Source organism: Pygocentrus nattereri, chromosome 11 (genome assembly GCF_015220715.1).
Source record: "Pygocentrus nattereri isolate fPygNat1 chromosome 11, fPygNat1.pri, whole genome shotgun sequence".
Taxonomy (NCBI): domain Eukaryota; kingdom Metazoa; phylum Chordata; class Actinopteri; order Characiformes; family Serrasalmidae; genus Pygocentrus; species Pygocentrus nattereri.
Genome location: NC_051221.1, coordinates 4344738 through 4370989, shown reverse-complemented (window position 1 = coordinate 4370989; position 26252 = coordinate 4344738). Strand labels below are relative to the sequence as shown.

At 40.6% G+C, this 26252-nt stretch overlaps 1 protein-coding gene across 5 annotated transcripts; it reads left to right on the top strand.

Moving 5' to 3' along the window:
* The first annotated feature begins 2412 nt into the window (after positions 1-2412).
* Positions 2413-23481, top strand: LOC108414206. Of its 5 annotated transcripts, XM_037542993.1 has the most exons (14): positions 2414-3133; positions 6580-6740; positions 8776-8997; positions 10751-10828; positions 10920-11483; positions 11767-11808; positions 12522-12569; positions 13289-13336; positions 14138-14179; positions 14350-14436; positions 19374-19622; positions 19723-20319; positions 21245-21316; positions 22789-23481. In XM_037542993.1, exons 2-14 carry the CDS (start codon positions 6677-6679, stop codon positions 22863-22865), a joined length of 2190 nt encoding a protein of 729 aa, XP_037398890.1. In that variant the 5' UTR covers positions 2414-3133; positions 6580-6676; the 3' UTR covers positions 22866-23481. The 5 variants fall into 5 exon arrangements, with proteins under 5 accessions (XP_037398891.1, XP_037398890.1, XP_037398889.1 ...); XM_037542992.1 differs by having other exon boundaries at positions 6594-6740; positions 21245-23481; XM_037542991.1 differs by having other exon boundaries at positions 21245-23481.
* Positions 23482-26252: the final 2771 nt, after the last annotated feature.

Genomic DNA, 26252 nt, shown 5'->3' with positions numbered 1-26252 from the left:
TTTGTTCTGTTTGAGTTTTAGTAAAACTCTCAGTAAAACGCCTCAAACTAACCTGAGGGACAAATGAAAACACTGATAAAATCATAACATAAAAAGACCACACAGTCAACATCCTGAAACTAAGCGGCAAAAACAACAGCTTTTGGACTGTTTTTGTGACATTAGAACCAGTGCATTTTCATACAGCAGCCAGCAGCAGTTTAGTTCTGTCCACCCACACTGGAGAAATAAGGTGCCTCCAATTTCCCATACGTACTGTTATGGTGAGGAGAAAATGACAGGAAACTAATCTCTCACTCTCAGACGCATGAATGTAAGGAAATGGGTCATTATAAGAAAGAAAAGCAGCACAGTCTGTACAGTCTGTAGCAGGGTAAGATCTCAGTGATGCTGATTGACACAAAGGCTGTTAAACTGGCTCCCAGTGTTTCAACAGGAACAGCGAAGAAAGTGATCTCTGCTTTTAGATCTTTGATGCTGCTTTCAAGTGTGCCCAGAAACCTCCAAGCAACACCCTTTGTCCGGGATCTTTGGCAGCAGTTGAGGACATTGGGAGTAGCTGGTGTTATTATATTTTTGGTGAGCAGAAGAAAAAACAGGTGTGGCCAGGATTCTGCTACAATAAGTGGGTGAACAGGAAAGAGACACTCCATTCAAGTGGGAAGTCACTGCTAGCCACCGGCTTCACCCTGATAATGACTGTCCAGTCACACTCAAAATCCACAACCCCCAACACTAAATAACACAAACAACATGTAAACATAACTTACACTAGCTAATAACATTCAACAACACGAGCAAGTCCTTTTGTTGGAGAGCACATGCTACCATGAACCTTTGCATGTGGTTATCTGCATAGCCACTCCTCCAGAGCCAGTATCAGCTGAAGAAGAGATACAGGCATAGCCATGATTCTCCTATAACAAGTGCTCTTTATTGATCACACCAGCCGAAAAGGCCACATGCAGGACACAGAACTCAAGAGGGAGGTCAACAACAAGGCCCTTGATAGGAGTGTTAGTCTACATTGGCAGTAGAGTGGCTTCCTTAAAGCCCACAACTAATCCCAGTTAAAAGACCCTGCTCTTGTTACTATGATCTAGGGCTGAAATGATTATTTTTATTTGATTACAAAAAATGTTTGAGGCAAATTCTTTGCGTTGAGGCTTTGTTTAATTCATGTCACCAAAGTTAATCTATTTTAAATGTCTCTGCTATCGTATCGCTCCTGCTTTGTGGACCACTGCGCAGCTCCCGTATCATTGTTTTGTTATAACTGGCGCACTTTTCAAAGATTTATAAGGCGGCGCGATTTATTTTGCTCTATATGGCAAAGGCAGAAAATAAAGATACCGGCGTGCGTTAAAAGGCCGAAAAATGTCTAAAGTGTGGGACCATTTTACGCTGCGCAAGGCGGACAATGTAGTGCAGTGTATACACTGTAAAACGGACCTGGCCTACCATAATAGTACTGCGTCAATGCTGCAGCACCTGAACCAAAAGCATCCTCACGTGAACTGCACTTCTCCAGGTGGAGCATCTACAGTGTATGTTTACGATTGCTAACTGATATGAACACTAGTGCTTGTTAGAATTACAGTATTTGTAATTATTTGTAGCCCGTGTTATGAGTTGATAGTGACCAAGCATAATAAGTAGCAAGACAGCAAATGGACCAATATCTCAATGTAATTTACCTCTCCTCATCTCTCCCTCCCGCGCACACACACACACACACACACACACACACACACACACACACACACACACACACACACACACACACACACACACTCTGATTTATTCTTTATTCTCAGATGGGCTACAGCAGGGGGTATAACCCTTTTTCTTTTTTTATTAAAATAAAACTAAGGACAAATAGGCTAATCTATGTTTGTGAAGCTGTATTTCATTGTTTTTTCATGTACATCATAAAAGTTTCACAGAAAGGTTGAATAAATGGGTTTAGTTCTGGAGCCAATAAGCCAAAGGTTTTAAGCTTTGATCTAGTAAAATTGTTGAGTTTGAATAAAAACCTTTTGTGAGGAATAACAGCCAATTGCTTGCTCATTTTAAGAGGCCTTTCACACTATTGATATAGTTGTTTAAAAACACAAAAGTGTGATTTATTCAATTACTTGATTAATTGATGAAAAAATTGACAGAATACTCGGTTCCAAAAATATTCGATAGTTGCAGCTGATGTGATTTATATAATTTTACTTTTGTGTAGCTAATCATATGGGAAATAAAACTTAGAAAAATATCCATGTTATGTACAGCTCAGACTAAAGTGATTGATCTGTGTTTTTGTGAAACATTATGCTCTGCAAAATGTAACAAAGGACATTATATAATTACAGTTGGTTGTAGTTTGCTTTCTATCTTCTCTGTAAAGTAGGTTAGATCATTTTTGGATGCACATCCATGGTTTCAGAGTTTGTTTTTTTGTTGTGGTAAAGAGCAATGTGAGAGGGTTCGTCAGGTTTTCCATCACCCACCTCCATATTTCTTTTAAGATTAAGCTGACAGGTACAAACCATTGGTGTTTAATCAGATTATTCTAAGGTTGTCAGAGTCTTGCTTGAACTTTGTTGAGCTTGTCTGTAGAAATTATGTTGATTATGAAGGAAAAGTTAGAGTTAAGTTTGTCTAAAATTTCAAAATACCATTTTAAACAATGTTTAAAAAATGATCAAAAAGGTTGATTATTTTCATAAGACCCCATTTTGGTACTGTGCTTGGACCCCGATGATTGCCGGTTGTAGCTGTAGGTATTATTGTAATGTAATTTATAAAGAGTTCCTTAGTGCTCGTAGCAGTCACTCTACACTGGAATCATGTTCTCCACGTCCTTAAGCATCAGTTTCTAACTAAAAGCTAAGCTGCAGCTGATTGTGTTGGTTGCCAACAATGATCATTTACACATACTGCCCTTTTTTAAAGCCCACCAATAGAAAACTACTGAAGGAATTTAGAACGAGTGAATGTGAAACCAAAACTTTTCCTTTGGAATCAACTCCACCCTGGAGGAGCTGAAGAAGGAGGAGGGTCTTTTTTTCTGTGATCTCCTCAAATCAGCAGGAAAACCACAGAGGAGGAATGCAGCGTTTACATTATCACTTCTTTTAAGGTAGGAAAGGCTCAGAACTCTTTATCTTCTCAGAATAGAGCAGGAAGCTGGTTATATGACTGTTAACATGAGTTCACAAGGTGTTATAACTAAAGCTTGTATATGCTGTGTGGTAGAAACAGGCCAATTTTTTTTCTCAGCCACGGGACTTGCACAAAGCCCTGATCTGTGTGTGGTTAGCTGTTCAGCATGTGCAGGAAAGTTTTGTGTTTCTCTCCAAAGAGACAGGAGACTGGGCTTGTAAGTCTTTCCGGTAAAAGCACAGTGGAAGTGGAACATGGACAGCTTTAGTTTAAGGGTTAAATTCTCCTAATAAATGTAAGAAATATCTGATGATTTTCATGTACATATCTGCTGTTGTTAATATGTGACTGTTTATAACATTTTTGGTCAAATTTATGTTTTGTTGATTTTCTAAGTTAAAATAAGTTAATGCATTATCTGCAGAGAACGACTGCTGTTTTATAAGTTATTATTGAAATGCATTTGTATATGATGCTCCAACATTCAGTGACTCAGAGTGATACCTGCACTGCTAAAGACGCTGATATGATATACTGCACCAGTGCTCAGTAGCATTAATGCTAACCAATCAGCTCTCGGTAGCAGTAACGCTAACCAATCAGCTCTCAGTAGCAGTAACACTAACCAATCAGCTCTCAGTAGCAGTAACGCTAACCAATCAGCTCTCAGTAGCAGTAACACCAACCAATCAGCTCTCAGTAGCAGTAACACTAACCAATCAGCTCTCAGTAGCAGTAACACTAACCAATCAGCTCTCAGTAGCAGTAACGCTAACCAATCAGCTCTCAGTAGCAATAACACTAACCAATCAGCTCTCAGTAGCAGTAACGCTAACCAATCAGCTCTCAGTAGCAGTAACGCTAACCAATCAGCTCTCAGTAGCAGTAACGCTAACCAATCAGCTCTCAGTAGCAGTAACGCTAACCACTCAGCTCTCAGTAGCAGTAACGGCAACCAATCAGCTCTCAGTAGCAGTAACGCTAACCAATCGGCTCTCAGTAGCAGTAACGCTAACCAATCGGCTCTCAGTAGCAGTAACGCTAACCACTCAGCTCTCAGTAGCAGTAACGCCAACCAATCAGCTCTCAGTAGCAGTAACGCTAACCAATCAGCTCTCAGTAGCAGTAACGCTAAGTAATCAGCTCTCAGTAGCAGTAACGCTAACCAATCAGCTCTCAGGAGCAGTAACGCTAACCAGTCAGCTCTCAGTAGCAGTAACGCTAACCAATCAGCTCTCAGTAACAGTAATGCTAACCAATCAGCTCTCAGTAGCAGTAACGCCAACCAATCAGCTCTCAGTAGCAGTAACGCTAACCAATCAGCTCTCAGTAGCAGTAACACTAACCAATCAGCTCTCAGGAGCAGTAACGCTAAGTAATCAGCTCTCAGTAGCAGTAACGCTAATCAATCAGCTCTCAGGAGCAGTAACGCTAACCAATCAGCTCTCAGTAGCAGTAACGCTAACCAATCAGCTCTCAGGAGCAGTAACGCTAACCAATCAGCTCTCAGGAGCAGTAACGCTAACCAATCAGCTCTCAGTAGCAGTAACGCTAACCAATCAGCTCTCAGTAGCAGTAACGCCAACCAATCAGCTCTCAGTAGCAGTAACGCCAACCAATCAGCTCTAAGTAGCAGTAACGCTAACCAATCAGCTCTCAGTAGCAGTAACGCTAACCAATCAGCTCTCAGTAGCAGTAACGCTAAGTAATCAGCTCTCAGTAGCAGTAACGCTAACCAATCAGCTCTCAGGAGCAGTAACGCTAACCAATCAGCTCTCAGTAGCAGTAACGCTAACCAATCAGCTCTCAGTAGCAGTAACGCTAAGTAATCAGCTCTCAGTAGCAGTAACGCTAACCAATCAGCTCTCAGGAGCAGTAACGCTAACCAATCAGCTCTCAGTAGCAGTAACGCTAACCAATCAGCTCTCAGTAGCAGTAACGCCAACCAATCAGCTCTAAGTAGCAGTAACGCTAACCAATCAGCTCTCAGTAGCAGTAACGCTAACCAATCAGCTCTCAGTAGCAGTAACGCTAAGTAATCAGCTCTCAGTAGCAGTAACGCTAACCAATCAGCTCTCAGGAGCAGTAACGCTAACCAATCAGCTCTCAGTAGCAGTAACGCTAACCAATCAGCTCTCAGGAGCAGTAACGCTAACCAATCAGCTCTCAGTAGCAGTAACGCTAACCAATCAGCTCTCAGTAGCAGTAACGCCAACCAATCAGCTCTCAGTAGCAGTAACGCCAACCAATCAGCTCTAAGTAGCAGTAACGCTAACCAATCAGCTCTCAGTAGCAGTAACGCTAACCAATCAGCTCTCAGTAGCAGTAACGCTAAGTAATCAGCTCTCAGTAGCAGTAACGCTAACCAATCAGCTCTCAGGAGCAGTAACGCTAACCAATCAGCTCTCAGTAGCAGTAACGCTAACCAATCAGCTCTCAGTAGCAGTAACGCTAAGTAATCAGCTCTCAGTAGCAGTAACACTAACCAATCAGCTCTCAGGAGCAGTAACGCTAACCAATCAGCTCTCAGTAGCAGTAACGCTAACCAATCAGCTCTCAGTAGCAGTAACGCCAACCAATCAGCTCTCAGTAGCAGTAACGCCAACCAATCAGCTCTCAGTAGCAGTAACGCTAACCAATCAGCTCTCAGTAGCAGTAACGCTAACCAATCTGCTCTAAGTAGCAGTAACGCTAACCAATCAGCTCTCAGTAGCAGTAACGCTAACCAATCAGCTCTCAGTAGCAGTAACGCTAACCAATCGGCTCTCAGTAGCAGTAACGCTAACCAATCTGCTCTAAGTAGCAGTAACGCTAACCAATCAGCTCTCAGTAGCAGTAACGCTAACCAATCAGCTCTCAGTAGCAGTAACGCTAACCAATCGGCTCTCAGTAGCAGTAACGCTAACCAATCGGCTCTCAGTAGCAGTAACGCTAACCAATCGGCTCTCAGTAGCAGTAACGCTAACCAATCGGCTCTAAGTAGCAGTAACGCTAACCAATCAGCTCTCAGTAGCAGTAACGCTAACCAATCAGCTCTCAGTAGCAGTAACCCTAACCAATCAGCTCTCAGTAGCAGTAACACTAACCAATCAGCTCTCAGTAGCAGTAACGCTAACCAATCAGCTCTCAGTAGCAGTAATTATAACCAATCAGTAGTATTAATCAGTGCTGACAGCGATAAGGTTTTTTGATGTAATGCAGCCCCATTCCTCTTCCCATTTTCCAAAAATAAAGTCCAGCTAAAATTGTTAAAAACTAATTTAGTTTTTGTTTTAGCTGTTTAGCTTCATTCACCCTCCATCTGATAGAAATGGAAACTAAATCCTTTTGGGACTAAATCCTCCCCTGAGCAGCATGCAGTATGGTATTTTAAACACAGGCATCATCTGTAACAGAGCCCTGAACGCGGTCTTATGTTTGAAGAGTTCTGTATACAGGTGGGACACATCGGACTGCATGACGGACTCCAGCGAAAGGGGAGCAGTGGAACCTGAATGTCTGGGATTTAACTGCTGCTGTAATGGCACTTCTCTCATATTTGGTTTTGCTCCTGGTGGCTCACAGTGTTTCAATTGTTCCCAAAGGTATGTTTGAACATTTTTTTCTGTCTACAAAAAATTAAATATTCCCTGGAAAATAAACTTCAAAGCATACGTTAGACTGCCAATGTATTTTTGTGGAACTGTGGTACTGTATGAGGAAGTCAGGTGTAGCTGAAAAGTATGTTAGGGTGGTGCAGGACATGTATGAGGATAGTGAGACAGTGGTGAGGTGTGCAGTTGGAGTGACAAATGGTTTCAAGTTGAAGGTGGGGTTACATCATGGATCAGCTTTGAGCCCCTTCTTGTTTGCAATGGTGATGGACAGGTTGACAGATGAGGTCAGGCAGGAGGCTCCATGGACCATGATGTTTGCAGATGACATTGTAATCTGTGGTGAGAGTAGAGAGCAGGTGGAAGAGAATCTAGAGAGGTGGAGGTTTGCACTGGAGAGGAGAGGAATGAAGGTCATTAGAGACAAGACGGAATACATGTGTGTGAATGAGAGGGAGGCAGGTGGAAAGGTGAAGATGCAAGGAGTAGAGGTCGTAAAGGTGGATGACTTCAAATATCTTGGGTCAACCATCCAGAGCAATGGACAGTGTAAAAAAGAGGTGAAGAAGAGGGTGCAGGCAGGATGGAGTGGGTGCCAGGGCTGATGTGTGACAGAAGGATAGCAGCAAGAGTGAAAGGGAAGGTTTACAAGACAGTAGTGCGTCCTGCTATGATGTATGGTTTGGAGACTGTGGCTGAGCTGGAGGTGGCGGAGATGAAGATGCTGAGATTTTCCTTGGGAGTGACAAGGATGGACAAGATTAGAAATGAGCAGATCAGAGGGACAGTGAAGGTGGAGATGTTTGGAGATAAAGTCAGAGAGGCCAGGTTGAGATGGTTTGGACATGTGTTGAGGAGGAATAGTGGATATATTAGGCAAAGAATGTTGGAGATGGAGCTGCCGGGTAGAAGGAGAAGAGGTAGACCTCAGAGAAGGTTTATGGATGTAGTGAAGGTGGACATGGAGATGGTTGGTGTAAAAGTAGAGGAGGCAGTGGATAGGGCAAGATGGAGGCAGAGCTGTGGCGACCCCTAAAGGGAGCAGCCGAAAGACAAAGACATGTAGGGGTAGGATTGTCCCGATTGTTGTTGAGATGGAGGGGTAGGGTGAAGCGTTAGGGCTACATGGCCCTTCAGAGTTTTTTCAGAGGCTCACTGCAAACGGAGTGTTATGAGAAAATTCCCAGAATGTCCTGCGGATCATCAGCAAGACAGCTGCACAAGCAGCCAAAGAGACACATAGATGTAAGCATTTCTCTGTTAAAAAGCCATAGTGTTGTAATAACCATTGTAATAGCGTTTTATGGTCATTTCCTTCATAACATGCATAAAAATCACCAGTAATATGCTGATGTCTCGGTTGCTACCTGGCGAAATTTCCCATTCCACCTTAAATGATGCAGCAGTTACGTTCTGGCACCTGAGGTTGCTGCACCATTTAAGGTGGAACGGGAAATTGATCATGAAGCTGGCGATTAGAAGGCTAAGTTCAGCTTCATATCACTGAAGAATTGTGACAATAAATAATTGCCCCGCTCTTTTAAGGCGTATGACTTAAATGTATTTAAGCAGTGAGGAGCTGAACTTTCCCCTCTGCTGTCACTGCAGGTCGGCAGGGTCGCCTACAGAGCAGCGCTAGTAACTGTTAATGAAGTGATGTAGTTTTTGTTTGTGCTCTTTTTTATTCGGTGACTCGTTTGATTGACTGATGCATAAAACTGAAGTTGTGAATGAATTGCGAGTGCTGGTGCTTTACAATCTCCTTCGGATAAACGGCAAATGGAAATGGCCAGAAAACCTCATCTCGTCTGTTTACGTAAAAGTTGCTGACGACAACCGATGACATATACGGTTCTTGAAGGGTTCTCCCATTTCATAGGGGGAAGATTTCAACCACTACCACTACTACAAGGGGAAGGAAGAAAATAAGAAATGAGATTGGGCCTAAGTAATAAATTCTTTTCAGAACACTTTCTGTCCATTAAGTGATTGTTTTGCTCTTCTGTGTTGTTTTTCTGTCCCGCAGAGAGACACTCCCTGTATCACACTGCTCTTGCCAGCCCGTCACAATATGGGAACTGGGAATATAGGTTCGTTGTCCTGCTTGATGGTATAGCTTTCTACTGTTATGGCGAAGGCAGGACTTGTATCGCATGGAGCCTCAAAACAAGATTGACGAATGTGACTGCCATACTTAACACTGATTTTCAAATGTCCCGCTATCTTCTACAAGCAGTTCCTTCTTATGGTCAGTGCTGAATTAAACCATATGAAAAAATCAGAAACACACATCCTCAGACACTGGTAGTGCACAGATGAGGGGTGGGAGGGAGCACAGGAGCTTGAACCCTTGTCAAAATTAAGATGAGCTCTAAATGGTTAACCCTCTTGGGTCCACAAATGTGCTCCAATATCTATTTGATGTTTCTATATACAATAAATGACAAATGTATTGGGACACTTACACATCACACCTATAGGAGCTTTAATGAATCCTATTCTAAATCCACAGGCATTAATATGGAGTTGGTCCCCCTTTGCTTTCTTTTAGTGTTTCTTTTTAGTGTTTCTTTTCTTTTAGTTTAACTCTTTAGTGAGTGATTCAACAGAGGACAGGCACTGTGTGCTTCAGCACTCTGCGGCCACATACTAAGTTCACATGGTTTACCCCTTCGTAGCTGAGTTGTTGCTGCTCCCAGGTGCTTCCATTTCACCATGCTAGCACTTACAGTTGTCTAGAGCAGATCTAACAGGGGAGAAATCTCACAAACTGACTTGTGGCAGAGGTGGCGTCCTATGACAGTGCCATGTTTAAAGTCATTAAGCTCTTCAGTACAATGCATTCTACTGCCAGTGCCAGCAAGTCTATGTGTTTAATTTTATCCACTTGTTAACAATGCATGTGGCTGAAACACCTGAACTCAATAATTTCCCAATACTTTTGTCCATATAGTGTATGTTTTGTCATTTTTGCAATAACAAAGCACAGAAATGCAGTTCAAACTCTTCCTAAATCTGTAGAGCCGCCCTTTCCATTCCATCTCATCACGAGATCCTATGAGACTCACATCCGGAGTTATGAGCCTATGAAGAAGGGCTGAGATACTCATCTGCCTCTCTCTGTGTGGAACTGGTGGATTTGTGTGTTCATTTACATTCTGTGTGAAACTAACCAATGGACACTCAGGAAGCCGCTAAAGACTGACCATCACTAAATACCTGAAATCTGGAATCCTCAGACATCACAAGACGCTGGGTTTCTTTCCTGGTGGTGTTCTTTCAGACCTTTACTACTCCCTGGTCTTCAGTTCCTGCTTGTTTTATGCTCAGTTTTGCCTTCAGTTAGTGAAATGCCTGCTCAATTGGATTGAGGTCAGGTGACCCATTGCAGAACATTCCTCTTCTTTGCATTACCAAAGTGCTGGGTTGCTTCCGCAGTATTCTTCAGGTCATCGTCCATCTGCACTGTAAAGTGGTGTTGAAGCAGCTAATATAACCGTATACATTTCAGAAATCATCCTGCTGTTCTTGTTAGCAATCACATCAGTAAATACAAAGGAAGGAGTTTCACTGGCAGCAATACATTCCCACACCAAAGTACTACCTCCAGATGACGTGGTATGCTTTGGATCATTAGCAGTTCCTTCTCTTCTCCAGAGTTCTCTCTTCCCATCATTCTGGTACAAATTGATCTTTGTCTGATCTGTCTATAAGACGTTGTTTCAGAGCTGTACTAGCTTTTTTAAATGTTGTCAGTAAAATCTAATTTGCTCACTCACTCTGATTTTGGTTTGCATCTCGGGGTAAACCCTCTGTATTTACTCCGGTAAATGCACACCAGTGTCCTCGTAGACATTTGTATATTACTGGAAATGATTCCTAGAAAACTTTGTTGAGGAAATGTAGAGCCTTGGGAATATCGGAATGTTTACTATTCCAATGATTAAATAACAGGGCCATGGGAACGTGGGAATGACGCTGTGATTTTGTGTTGGTTTTAGATTCTGATGACACTGGACGGATGTCAGATGATCATGTGGAAAAGAGACCCGGCTGTTGGATGCAGGAATTCTGTCCATGTATGTTATTATCAGGATAATATGTGTATTATTATAAGTGTATGTTGAGCTGTGAGTAAAAGGCTGTAAATAAGCTGTGTTTGTATTCCAGGTGAGGGATTCTTTGATAATTGTCCAGATTCTTACTCTGAGCTCAGATTTGGCTGTGAGGTTGAGAGATCCTCCAGCGGAGATATGACTCTACTGAACACTACGGCCGATTACAGGCACAACGGGAAGACCATCCTACACTTCAGTTTCCACGAGGATCAGTGGGAAGTAACGCATAAACAGTTCCTACCAGTTAAAACCAGATGGGACAGATTACTTCACGTCAAACAAATCATCAAGAACTACGTGCAGCAAAAGTGTATGAACAGACTGATGACTTACCTGAGATTTTATGAGGAAAATGAGGAAAAGAAGAAGGAACAGAATGACGTCTTTAATGTTATAAAAGACGCAAACGTTACAAAAAACAAAAAATCTGATGCAATTCCTAAAGATAAGGATAAGGAGGGGAATTGGGAGATAGGGGAAAACTGGCTATCTGTAATTATCATATGCATAATAATTGTCTGTGTGGTTATGGTTTTGATTGTGATTCTTTTTATGATATTGAGAAGAAAGTTTGCACGTCGCACAGTTGAGGCCGCCTACAGAGAAGACCTGAATGGTGAGACCAAAATCAGGCTGTCTGTGTTCTTTTACACCAGCAGACTGAAGGAATCGCTCAGAAGCTCAAAGGTGATGCACTGATATTCAGCAGCTGTTCTGGACAAGTTTGGACTGATCAGTAATTTTTTATGGATAAGCACAAAAAAGACATACTGCTCATCCAGGTTGTGTTTGTCAGTGATCATTACAAAACATCTGAGCAGTTCTTTTTGACTGGCCTTTTATTATTATTATTATTATTATTATTATTATTATTATTATTCTCTTTCTTGTTAACACAGAGCAGCAGAGCCAAATCCTGCCCAGGACAATTCCACTTGTTGGTAATCATCATTTTGCTACTGTGGATATTTAAAGTGTCACTTACTGACCTTAAAAAATCTTTTGTTATCTCAAGATAACAAGGCAATTCAGTCATCACCTCAAAATGAAAACTTTATCTTGAGATCACAAGTTATTCATCTTATGATCTCAAGATAGCAACTTTCATCTCAAAATCACAAGATAATTAAGTTATGATCTCAAGATAACAACCTTGTTATCAAGAAATTGCAAGACAGTTAAGTTGTTAGTTGTAAGTTGTCTTGAGATCGCGACTTAATTATTTTGTGATCTCGAGATGACAACTTTGTTGCCTTGGGATCTCAAGACAATTAAATTGGTATCTTGGGATCATGACTTATTTATCCTGTGATCTTAAGATTACGACATTTGTTATCTCGAGATCATAAGACGGTTATTGTCTTGAGATCACGAGCTATTCATATTGTGACCTCAAGACAACAACTTTTGTTTGTCAGTTGTGATCTCAAGATGAGAATGTTGTTATTTTGAGATCACATGACTGTTAAGTTGTTGTCTTCAGATCATGACTTATTTATTCTGTGATCTCAAGATAGCAACTTTTGTTATTTTTGAGATCGCAAGATAAAGCCTTGATCTCATAAATTGATAATAAATAATAACTACTTCCCTGGATTTTCATAGTGAGAGGAGATGATGATGGTGATGATGATGATGATCTTCTCTCTTCCAGTGCTGAAGAGTGAAGATCAGGATGGAGGAGATTCAGTTCACACTCCGAGTGAGTTCAGCTCTGCTGTGGTTTTACCTATTTGGACAGGAAGCTAAGAGAGGATTATGATTTGATATTGTCTCATATATTAAGATTTGTTCATCTCTTTTTATCAGTTGGATTTAAATATTCATATTAACTCGTGATGTTTCTATGGCAGCCGATGCTCTGCATATGTGTTTTCTCTACTCTGCACACCTGACTCAGTGTCAGAGTCAGTGCTTTGTCATTAGTTAATCTTTATTGAATCCATAAGCAGACTTCATTTAGGAACAGGAACAATGGTAAAAAAAACAAAACACAGCCCAAAAGCTGCGTCAGAAAACATCCAATCGAGTCCAATACCAAAAGTCAGAAAGGCTCACCAAGACCAAAAACCTGCAAATTCAAATGATCAGCAGGAGAAAAAGGCTCAGAACCACAGCGAGATGCTGGCAGTGCCTCACAGAGTGGTGTGTGATTGGAGTTTTCAGTAGAGGAGGACCCCTGGTGGTCAGGTGGGGAGTTGCACCTGACAGTGAATGAAGTCGTCAGGACTGAGAACCTTCATATTAACTCCTACTGGTCAGTGTTTAACTGACATTGGGTCACGATGGTCATTTTTAGATATGAATGAACGTAGGACCTATAAAAACTACATACAGCCAGTGTTCAGACTGATTACCTTCACTCTGCTGTGCTCTAGAGATGCTGGAGATCTGTGTTTATGGCTGTTCTCCCTCTTTCAGTGTTGGAGAGTAAAGATCACGATGGAGGAGATGCAGAAGAACCTAAGAGTGAGTTCAGCTCTGCTGCAGTTTATCCTCATCTTAAACCTGCCCACCACTGCGGTCACTGCAGTTACTTCTAAGTGAGAGTAAGTTTATGCCTCATCCAGAGCAGGAGTTTCAGCTGAAACCTGTGAAGCTCCAGTTATACCAAAGTTGAAGTGTGGGATAAATAAACTAAACAAACTAAAATAGGTGGAGCACAACAACAGCTACTTCTAAAGGCTTAATGAAGAATGACCTGTCCAGCAAACTGATGCAATAAAATAATAATTGTAGGAGTAAAATAAATATATCAATACAATGTTTTTTGAAGTCAATCAACAAATAAACAGCTCAAAAGATTCAAATACTCTGGCAGGGTCTTCATCTGGACCATCGCCTGCCAGATGATGGCCCCTGGTCTGCAGAAAGCACACTAAATATCACATTTCTGCTCATTTTACTGCACAATTTTTATTTATTTGCTGAATTTAACATTTTGGAAAAAATGAAAACATTAAATGTACCATAATTTTTGCACTGCCACCAGTTTACGTTTTAAGATTTTTCTCCAACATGTAAAATTCAGAAAATAAACAGTGATTGTGTATGAAAATGTGCAGAAGTGTGTCTCTGTAGAGCATGCAAGTTGACCAGGGTGCACAAACTCTTGGATTTCTCTACACAAGGTGTGACCTGATTTATCAAAATCAAAATTCAAATATCAATAATGACAAATGAAACCGTTTCCAGGCTCTAATCAGTAAATTTGAAAGCTCTTTCTCAATGTTTCCTGCTGTTCACTGAGCTTTTACCTTTTCTTTATAGAAAGATTCAGTAATCCACTGAAAAATCTACCTCCAGTTTTGGGTAACATCGTTTAATTGATTTTTACTTAATTTTCAATTCTAAATCATATAATTGCATCAATTGATTATGTGAAATTTTAATAAATCAACTAATTATTTTCAGAATTTTTAAAATTATGCATATTTCGTAATAGGTCAGTTTTTAAGGGCTTGTTTCTTGCTCTCTCTCAGCTGAAGCTGAGAACGACGATGATGATGATGGTCAGAACCTCAGTCAGGACAGACCCACTCAGACTGCAGGACTGATCGCAGCTGGAGGTGAGATCATCACCTGTTCATGAAGAAAATACACTCACCGGAACAATTTATTAGGCACAGTTCAGTTGCTTGTTAACACAAATAGCTAATCAGCCAATCACACGGCAGCAACTCACTGCATTTAGGCATGTAGAGGCGGTCAAGACAACTTGCTGAAGTGCAGGCCGAGCATCAGAACGGGGAAGAAAGGGGATTTAAGGGACTTTGAACGTGGCGTGGTTGCTGGTGCCAGACAGGCTGGTCTGAGTATTTCAGAAACTGCTGATCTACTGGGATTTTCACACACAACCATCTCTAGGATTTACAGAGAACGGTCCGAAAAAGAGGAAATATCCAGTGAGCGGTCAGTTGTGTGAACGAAAATGCCTTGTTGATGTGAGAGGTCAGAGGAGAATGGGCAGACTGGTTCCAGATGATAGAAAGACAACAGGAACTCAAATAACCAACCAGAATCTCTGAGGAACGTTTCCAACACCTTGTTGAAAGTGTGCTACGAAGAATTAAGGCAGCTCTGAAGGCAGACTTCTCAGCGCTGTAAACTCTTACTCTGATTTCTTTCAGAACTTCCCTCTGACTCACTTTCTTCTCTGACTGCTGTTTCTCGCCTCATCCCTCCCCTGTGTGGCGTCACTGACTCGAGTCTCAGAGCTCATCGTAATGCACAGATCTGATTGACTGAGTATCACGTGTGATATTTATAATGCATGTGATTGGTGTGTGAGTCTCCAGCCGCTAAAGCCACTGTAAAGGCTAGTAAAGCTATGCTGATTAAAACAGGACCACCACATCAAAATTAAATAATTCTCCATAGTTTATCAGTTATAGGTCCAGGTCTGCATAGGACAGCATCTGGGTCCAGGCCTATTAGTGACCTCTGTTCTAGATGACGTATGTTCATATTTTTAGGTAAAATAGCGCAATGTTTAAAAAAACACGGTATGAAGTTTGAGTTTCACATCACGTTTATGTCACGTCTTCTGGGAGTTTATTGGCTGGTTGCAAAGCAAAAATCTGATCACTGTCTGACTCATGCAGACTTCCCATTATCTGATTACTCATGTGCATGTACACATGTTGGTCAGATTAGCGATAATCTGATTTTCTGCAGTTATCAGCTGATCAAGTGCATGTAAACACACTCACTGCTTCGATTCAAGCAAAATGCAACTTAGTGGTGAATTAATAAATACACAAATAAACAAATGCATGTTTCTGTATGGGGTTTTGTACATTCTTACGCTCCTGTTAAAACTTTGTCTTTTCCGAAATTCTGTAAAGCTGCTTTGCGACAACATCCATTGTAAAAAGTGCTGTACAAATAAATTTGATTTGATTTGATTTGAATGGCAAAATGAGAAGCGGGACACCCTTCAGCCTCTTGATCCTCAGGTGTACATGCAGTTGTGCACTGCAAGATCACGAGTGCTGCCGTAGTTGCAGTGCTAATCAGAGACTTATAGAAAAAAGGACGTTTACAAAAGCAGAGATTCTACATGAAAATCAACAAAATAAAAAGTTCAGCAATTTTCAATGAAATGTTATGTTCCTATCAGTTTGGCTAGGTAGACTAGCATTTTAGTACATACTAGGCTAATGTTAACTACATTTGTTGCTAGCTGAGTATAAAGTATTGCTGCATTTATTGTGGTCCACAGATATTAATGCATCTCAGCAGCTCTTTAGCATTTAAACAACACAAAGCTGAAACACTAGATGAAACGGCAGTGGAGACGATGATCCTTCTGATGCAGAAAAGCACATTCAGTATCTAGTTTTACAGTAAAACTCTGTGTTTAGATACATCACAAAATCAAAGCTGAGATGGCTGTGGAGAAACTGTTCTCCAGTCTCTTGATTGGAGGTGGATTAAGCCAATTGTCAGCTCGTTGTGTTGCTTGTAATACTTGAACAAGTGTAAATGATCTGTAAGAGTCTTTCAGCGCTCACTTTAAATGCACTCTTTAAACCTCACTCTTTTTTTGCTAAGAATGAACTGAGCTCAATGTGTGAATGTGTGTTTCTTACAGCTTCAGAGAGAAGCAACTGCTCTGACATCTAGTGAGACGATTTCAGCCGAGGAGGCCGTTATTACCTCACATCAACACCAGTACTCAGAAGAAGATACAAGAAGTCATAGTTCAGCAAATCATCTGATGTACCTCCCATTATTCCAGATGTAGCTGACCAGTCAAGACACAGCTTCAGCTCTGTTTAAGCTACCGGTTTATTATGATGTTACTAGCAGTCAAACGCAGTCGTACGTAGTAACACGTTCCACTGATTCAAGATCCTAATTCTCTTTTTGGGCTAAATGTCAGCCTGTTGTGCTGTTTCAGCTCCTGGAACAACATACTGTTGATCACCTTTCTCAATTTTAAGCTTTAGAGTTTTAATTTAGACCAAAAAGAGAAGAATATGATAGACTTCAGGTTCTATGCTGATATATACTGGATATAGATTTATTTATTTTGAATTTATGTAAACTATATAGTTATCAGTAGTTAAGATACGTCTAAATTTCACTGTAAATTCACAGAATCATCTCCAATTTATATGGAGTAAGTTACATGGAGTAAAACGCCAACAGAACACGAAGATAGTTTTCTGCAGTAAATGGTAAGAACCCAGCTTAACCACAGTAAGAATCACTGCTCTTCTACAGCCCAGATTCAGTGTAGTTAGGTTCTATATAAAGACATTTGGAAAACGGTTCTTCTATTTTGACGTCAAGCTTGTAAAAAATGGTTTCAAGATGGTCCTGTATAGAACCATCTACAGCATACTGTATATCAACCTAAGGAACCAGTTCACGAAGCAAAGAATCCTAATAACCATGTTCTTCGAGTGTTCATGGCTGTGTACATAGAACCATTTTCATACTAAAGAACCCTTGAAGAACCTTCTGCAGTTTACCATTATGTAGCCCATAATAATAATTCTTAATAATAAATATACTTAAGATTTTGTGCTTTACACTTTCCTCGTCCATATCTAGAACCTAAGAGACTGTAAAAGAAAGCCTTGTCAATTAGTCTGCATACAATCTGTATCTTTATTATATGTTGTTATTCTTGGGCCAGCAACAGATTTTTTTTATTAAAATTGACTATTAAAAACAAAATCGCAGTGTTGCTCATTTCAACAAAAGCCCACAAAGAGGCGAGTGCAAAGCAAATGAAGTGATCACAGGCATAGAGTCTGAAGTGGTAATAGGCCAAGAATTCAAGGTGGTCACTGAGAGTCCAATCCAGGCACGAAAAGGCTATATTGGGTAAATGATCTGTCTATCGCTGAATGTAACACATCCTGAATAGCATCTGTGTATAGTGTGAACAATATATACAGATGTATTTAGAGGTATTATGAGAAAATTATGAGGTTATTTGAATATAAAGTAAAATGTTGTGCAATGAGAGAGGTGCTTTTCGAAAGCTGTCACACAGAACTGAAAGCAGTACTTTGTCTTCTCCACATACTGGCAAGACAGGTCAGACTGCATGGGAGCAGTGAACGATGAAGGTCTGGAATATTCTGTGCTTAACTGCTCTTATAATTCCAACTTTTATACAGTTTTGGCTCCTGGTGGCTCACAATGTCTCGGACGTAGACAAAGGTAAGCTGGAAAAGCCGATTCTGTCCAATAAATGTACATTCAGTAGAAAATAAATTGGAAATGTTAGCAGGATGATGTGCTGTTATGAGATTTGCAAGATGCATAAATGGGAAAATAACATCAACTGGTCTTGTATTATTTTAAAAAGTCTGGGAGACGAATTTCAAGGTAACAAGGTAGCGTTGAGTTTAGTCTAAAGGCTCTATAGTTATAGTTAGGTCTATATGTTTCTTGTATTTTAATTGTTCCATCTATTTAAATCCATAAATACCATTTGTGTGGCTTTTATAAACAGTCATAAATCATGTTTACATGACCGTTTCTAGCCTTTCTATTGGCCCTATGTTTGTAATCATAGTGCAAATGGAAAAATAAGTTGTGAGAGCGCTGGTGTGTGTTGGCGTGGCAGATATATGTTTTTAGTGCTTTGTGACCATCTGCAAATGTTAATCTGGTGCAGAGTCTTGTTGGTTTCTCTGTATCTTTTAATGGTCTTTCTTTTACTGTCCCCTTTTAATACAAATATACACTCACCGGCCACTTTATTAGGTAACTATTAGGAACTAGTAAGAGGTTGGACCCCCTTTAGCCTTCAGAACTGCCTTATTTCTTCATGGCACACTTTCAACAAGGTGTTGGAAACGTTCCTCAGAGATTTTAGTTGGTTATTATTTGAGTTCCTGTTGCCTTTCTGTCACCTGGAACCAGTCTGCCCATTCTCCTCTGACCTCTCACATCAACAAGGCATTTTCGTCCACACAACTGACTGCTCACTGGATATTTCCTCTTTTTCGGACCGATCTCTGTAAACCCTAGAGATGGTTGAGCGTGAAAATCCCAGCAGATCAGCAGTTTCTGAAATACTCAGAACAGCCCATCTGGCACCAACAACCACGCCACGTTCAAAGTCCCTTAAATCCCCTTTCTTCCCCATTCTGATGCTCGGTCTGCACTTCAGCAAGTTGTCTTGACCACCTCTACATGCCTAAATGCATTGAGTTCCGGCCGTGTGATTGGCTGATTAGCTATTTGTGTTAACAAGCAACTGAACTGGTGTACCTAATAAAGTGGTTGGTGAGTGCACATCTTATATTTAATACCCTCAGAAATATTTACTGAAAAACAACTTAATGGCTGTTTTGACCAAACTTTTTGTTAAAAGAAGTTTTCCGATATGGGATCTTTAAAAAATGGAAAAAGGAAAATCTGTTGTGTATCTATGTTGCACATCTATATTGTGTATCTATGTTATAGCTGGGCCAATTTTGTGTACTGACCACCAGGTGATTAGTTCACTCTTCTGTACTTTTCATCTGTCCCACAGAGAGACACTCCCTGTACCACATCTACACTGTTCACTACAGTTTGTCACAAAACAGCAGTAACATCACCGAGTTCACTGCTGCGGTCCTGTTTGATGGTGAACAGGTAGACTACTCCAGTGATAGCAATGACAGGGTCTCAGAACAGATGGAAGAGTCCTGGAGAAATAGAGCCACAATGAGGAAAGAGCACCAGACGGTTTTAAATGAATTTGACGGTTTTATCCACCTTCTGGAACTCAGTTCTAGAGGTCAGTGCTAGACTAAACCCCAGATATGCACTGTATTACACATATATATGATGAGCTGTGTGTAGGAAACTGTAAATGATGGTTCTTATGTGGATTTCAGATGATCATCACTTTATAAAGCGACGTGGCTGTGAGGTCGAGAGATCCTCTAGTGGAGGTGTGACCTTACTGAACACTACAGATGAATACACACACAACGGAAAGGTCGTCCTCTATTTTGATGTTCACAACTATCAGTGGATGGTCCTGGACAATGAGTTCCTTCCAGTTAAAGTAATGTGGGATAATGAACCCCATCGTAACCAAATGACCAAGGATTACCTGCAGCAAAGGTGTATGGATAGACTCCTCAGTTACCTGGGTGATTATGATGGTGACAGTAATGAGATGCCAAGGCCTCCCGATGTTTATGATTATGATTATGTTGACTATTCAGGCTATTATTCTCTAGACTCTTTTCCAGATGTACCACCTGTACGTCTGGTTCTCTCAACCAAAATGTTCAGCCTGACCATGATTATTATTATTGTTCTGGTGGTCATTTTTGCGCTGCTCAGAAGAAGGACTGTTACTACCACAAAATGCTCATTAATTAATGGAGTGATTGACCAGGTTCTTTTAAGTTTTAAGAAGAGGATAAGGAAAGAAAAAGCTGCAGAACCTCCAGGTATAGAAGCTTCCAGAGAGGAACTGAAAGGTAAGCCAAAATTCAGGCCGACTTTATTATTTGTCTATTTGTTTATTTATTCATTTTTCACCTCACTCACTCAGCTCTGCCAGGTCTTATTCTTCTGTTCACTTTACATCACACACATACCCGCCGTGGCGATCCCTGCGGAAGGTAAAGACCATGTTTAGACAGAAAGTCAAGACGTCAGGAATCTGCTACTTTTTCTTAACAAAAAAACATGAAACAAGGTCTTTAAAATCTACATCAATTCCAAAAAAATGTGACACTGTGTAGAATATGAATAAACGTAAATAAAGACAGAAAGCAATGATCTGTAAATCTCATAGACCCATATTTTATTCACTATAGAACACAGAACACGGATCAGAGGTTGAAAGTGAGAAATTTTAATTTAAGAAAAATTTTAACTCGTTTTGAACTTGTTGGCAGCAACGTGTCTTAAAAAGGTTGGGAAAGGGGGGAAAACAGGCTGTTCTAAATGAGTATTATTATTTTTACTATTAATATTTTTTGTTTTATTTAATTATTTATTTGAATTTATTTAAATGCTTCACCTAGACTTAAAAGCCGAGACTTGAATTAATGATATGAATTAATTGCATGAAAAAAATGTATTACACAAAATCAGCTGTTCATGTACTTTATTCTGGCAGATGTCAGAGACCTGTGTCCAGTGGTCACGTCCGATCATAAAAATCCAGTTTTTTATTCTAGAACTCATCTGTGATTTAATGATCGCTCCTCCAGTTTTGGATGAGGGCTTAATTTAATTCCAGTTCATTTTCAATATCTAAATAAAACAAAGGCATCAGTTTATTACAGGCAGTTGTATGTTATATTGACACAATTTACAAAAAAATAATTCAACTGTTATATCTGTCATCAAAAGAGTCTCCCAGTTAAATCAGACTGTTTCTTCATTCTCTCTCAGCTGAGGATGAGGATGATGATGGTAAGAACCTGGACAGATGGTCTCAGAATGAAGGACTGACCCCAGCTGGAGGTGAGATCACCTGTTCATCACCTGATCTGGTAATGATCCACAATCATGCGTTTGTGAGCTCAGACCAGGCCTTCAACCTGGTGGTGGTAGTATGAGGGAGAACTGATTGAGGCAGGGGGGAGAACTCTGAGAACTGGGGCTGGAGTCCTGGGCACCTTCTGCCTGTAGCTAGAAGGCCAGATCCCCCCTAATAGCTGTAGTAGGACTAATGCAGGACTGAGGAACGGGGAGGAGATGGGGGGGCGGTGGGGATTACACTCACTTCGTCACCGGAACGGAAGGTGAGGATGTGGATTTATAGGGTGTTAGATTGAAAGAAGGAGGGGTTTCAGCCATGCTCCTACCCCCAAACTTTCAGTTATAACGTAACTACATTAAAAGTTTGAGCACCCCAGTTAAATGCTGCGTTATTTTCTTAGTGAGAGTAAGAAGCACATCCTCTACAGACACACACCTACATTTGCCATTTTTCTGCCAATTTTAACACACAATTTCTGTTTAATTTCATATTCAGTTTAATATGTTGGATGGACTATAAATCAACTTGCACAGACCATATTTCATGTTTAATTTGATTTCCACTATGTTAAATTCAGTGAATGATCAGTAATTGAACATGAACTTGTTTATCATCTCTCTGCAGTAAAAATCTCCAAAATAGCAACTTTACAGGAGAGGACAAAAACAGCCTTTACTTTTAATGCAAGTCAATGGAAAGAGAGTTTTTCTAAGCAATTTTGTTGCATTTTTATTGGTCCAATCATCATGAAACTGTCAGACAGTATAAAGAACGGCTGCTGTGCTCAAAAGATGTAGAGAAGTGAAAATTGCAAAAAATGCAGACACGTTTTTTTTCCTTTGTACAGCGACAATATTTGGCCAGGGTGCCCAAACGTTTGTTTTCTCTATACAAGAAATGATGTCTTTCTAAATATTGTTTACAAATCTACTTTAAGCCATGTTCAAATATCAAAAATAGCTAATTAGACCCGTTTCTAGACTCATAAATCTGAATTGCCTGAAACTCACTGAATTCTGACTGCTTCATTTCAGAAAGATTCACTCGCTCACTGGAACATCTACACTGGGTTAGGTCTTCAATGGACCATATGGCTCCAACTTTGAGCAATATTGGGTGTTTTATAATTATTTCATATTCAATCTCAAAATCATATAATTATTACATCATAAATCTGATCAGACAAATGTAATAATCTGTACTCGGTGTTTATTCCTGCTGTTCACTGTGCTTTTATTGTTACTCTTCAGAAGGATCTACTGCTTCAATAGATTTACCTCCAGTTAATTTTGGTTATTTTTCGTTTCAACTTCATTTTCAGCTTCCAAATTATGTAATGGCATCAATTTATTGCATGAAACTTACAATAATTTTTGAAAAATGATTAAATTGTCATATTTATCAGGTAAACATCTACCAGTTTTATGGTCCTTTTTCTTGCTCTCTCTCTCAGGCGATGGTGATGGAGATGATGGTGGTGGTCAGTACCACAATAAGAACAGGCAGCCTCAGACTGCGGGACTGGACTGAACACTGAATCCACACCAATCAGAACAAACACATGCACAGTCTGATCTTCTGTAGATCATCTGTTACTAAACTGATTACTGATCTGTAGGCTTTGGGACATGAATATGTTGCTGTGTTGAGCCGCATGTTGTTTGTAATCTGAAAGTGTTTAAAAAGTAACCACAGAAAATTTAGACTAATCTTTCCACCGTGTGTGCTTCTGTTTCTCTTTAACAGGGCAGCTCGGCTCTAGAACCGCCTCTCTCCCTGCGTTTGGGAAGTGTCTGGTAGAGCATTTCTAACCTATGGAGTGAGGAATCAGGAGAGCAGGGAGTTTTCCCGGTGGGCTGGTAGCGTTTTGGGGCCGGTTACTGTGAGCCACGAGCGCCGGGGATCCTGTTACCCTGTCTGAACGTTGCTTCTTTCGTTTTAGTTGAAGTATGTGCTAAGGAATTCATTTAAAAGACATTATATGAAGTTAAATATGTTACATGAATGTGTTTTAAGCTCCAGAAGTCAGTGTTTAAGCTAGAGCTGTATCGTACTAAACTAAACTCAATGTGAGATCTTTTACTGTTAACTTGACACTAACATGACACTGTAAAACTCATAGAGAATAAATCCAACTTACTGGATATACAGTGTGTAGCATGCGCCCGTCCCCTGGGCCCTGATGATGGCCACGAGAGCCGGCATGAAGGCAGGGCCCGAACTCAGAGTGAGAATGAAACCCCGTGAGGGTGGAACCGTGAGTGAGTGGGGGACGGGAGTCCCAAGCCTCGCCTCCTGGGTGCCACCTCCGGTCCCACAGCGAGGCCACTTCAATATGCCTTATGTTTGCATGCCGTGCCCCCTAAGTTCCTTTTGAAACATGCTGGCAGATGCCAAAATATCTAGAACTGTAAAAGAAGGCATTACCAATTAGTCTGGTTCAATTAATCTGAAATTGCATTATATATTTTGTTTCTGTGCCAATGACAGATATATTGTTATTAAAATGTAGCATTAAAAACACAGTTGTTGTGTTGGTCATTTCACAAAGTTCCACTTTGTCCTATTTTCAGTGTCAGTCAATTTAGTCAATTGAGTCGATTTTAGCTGGTGTAGTGACGTTTATTGTCCAGCAGATGGAGCAGTAGAACTAGGGTAGTGATGTTTATTGTCCAGCAGATGGAGCAGTAGAACTGATGTAGTGATGTTTACTGTGCAGCAGATGGAGCAGAACTGTTTTAAAGACTTCTGCTCCATCATGCGGTGCATTTTATTGTCCAGCAGATGGAGCTGGACATTTTATTAAACAGAAGTAAGTCTACTTTTGAATTCTATTCAGCATTAAAATTATCACCAAAGCAGTAAGAACTCTATAAATGTGAAAATCACAAACATTTTATGATTATTTTCTATATAATACAAAAACTAAATCTTTTTTTACATAGCATGTGAGTGTGAACGAACTCGGAATCATTTGTTTTTCATTCATTTCATTGGGAATGCCTTCATAGTCTTCCATATTAATCCCTCAGATTTTTTAAAAATTAACCCAAATGTAAACATATAGTCAGAAATATGTTTACATCCAAACACTTAGCTTGAACACTTATCTTACTCACTTCAGCCTTCGGCCCAGTTCAGAGAAACCGGGCAGTTCTGTGAGATTGGGCTGGTCAGTGAGTAGAGCCCAGAATCAGAACCCAACAGGGTGAATTTGGGGATATAGATATATTAATATGTTGCCTGATATTCTGTACTTCAGCGTTTGTAAACTCATCACATGTCTCAGGTGGTCCGAGGTCAGGGTCCATATATGATGACTCAGTTGGTTTGTGAACCATGGTGAAGAGTATTCTGCTGTTATTTATGTTATTGATGATAAATAATGAGGAAAAAGGACCATTAGCTTCCATACAGAGTCGTATGCAAAAGTTTTGGCACCCCCGGTCAAACTCCACATCCCTGTTGATTTTCTAAACGTGTGAATAAGTGAACACGCCCTCCGCAGAGACACACTTCGGCACACTGTAATGCACTATTACTGTTTATTTACTGAGTTTATTTACTGATAAATAATGATAAAACGTAAAATGTGGCCTGTGCTTATTCTTTTTCCCCCCAGATGGGCTGGACAGTGTATGGGCTCTTTGACGGAGGTGAACAGGTTCTTATTTATGAGATCAAATTTGGCATCAGGGAAATTGAATTTAGAGATGTAGTTTTGGTAAATAATGTGTTTTTTTTACCAAAATATTTGAATAAACTGGTCAGCTAGCCTGATATCTACGCTTATTTCCCTTCATATAAATTCTGAACATCTCCTACTTACTACACTATAACTGGTACTTTCCATGCATAGAGTTCAATTTATGCCCCATTACCTTTTTAAACAGCAATAAAGTGACTGTGTTTTATTATTACATCTGTGAAAAGTGTGCTTTCAGTGAAATGTGTACCACCTAGCAACCACCTGGAATATCATAGCAACCACCTAGCAGCACCCTAGTAACTACTTGGGACACCATATAAACAGCCTTGCGACACTCTAACGACAACCTCGAATACCATAACCATGTAGCAGCATGCTAGCAACCACCTGGAGTATCATAGTTACTGCCTAGCAACACCCTAGCAACCACTTACGATATCATATCAACTGTCTAGTGACACCCAAGCAACCATATGGGATACCACAGCAACCACCTAGCAGCACCCTAGCAACTACTTGGGATAACATGTAAACTGCCTTGCAGCACCCTAACAACAACCTGGAATACCATAGCAACCACCCGGCAGAATGCAAGAAACCACTTGGTATACCATAGCAACTGCATAGCAACACCCTGGCAACCACCTGGTATACCGTAGCAACCACATAGCAACACTCTAGCAACCACTTGTGATACCATGGGAACAGCCTAGCAACACCCTAGCAACCTCCTGGTATACCATGGCAGCTGCCTTGCAACACACAAGCAACCACCTGGTACACCATAACAACTGCATAGCAGGTATACCATTGCAACTGCCGAGCAATACACTAATAGCCACCTGAAATACCATAGCAATCACCTAGCAACACCCTAGCAAGCACCTGGTATACCATAGCAACCACCTAGCAACGCTCTGGCAACCATGTGGTATACCATAGCAACCACCTAGCAACACTGTAGCAGCCACATAGTATACCATAGCAACTGCCTAGCAATACCCTAACAGCCACTTTAATACCATACCAATCACCTAGCAACACCCTAGCAACCGCCTGGTATACCATAGCAACCACCTAGCAACCATGTGGTATACCATAGCAACCACCTAGCAACGCTCTAGCAACCACCTAGTATACCATAGCAACTACCTAGTAACATCCTAGCAACCACCTGGTATACTATAGCAACCACTTGGCATACCATA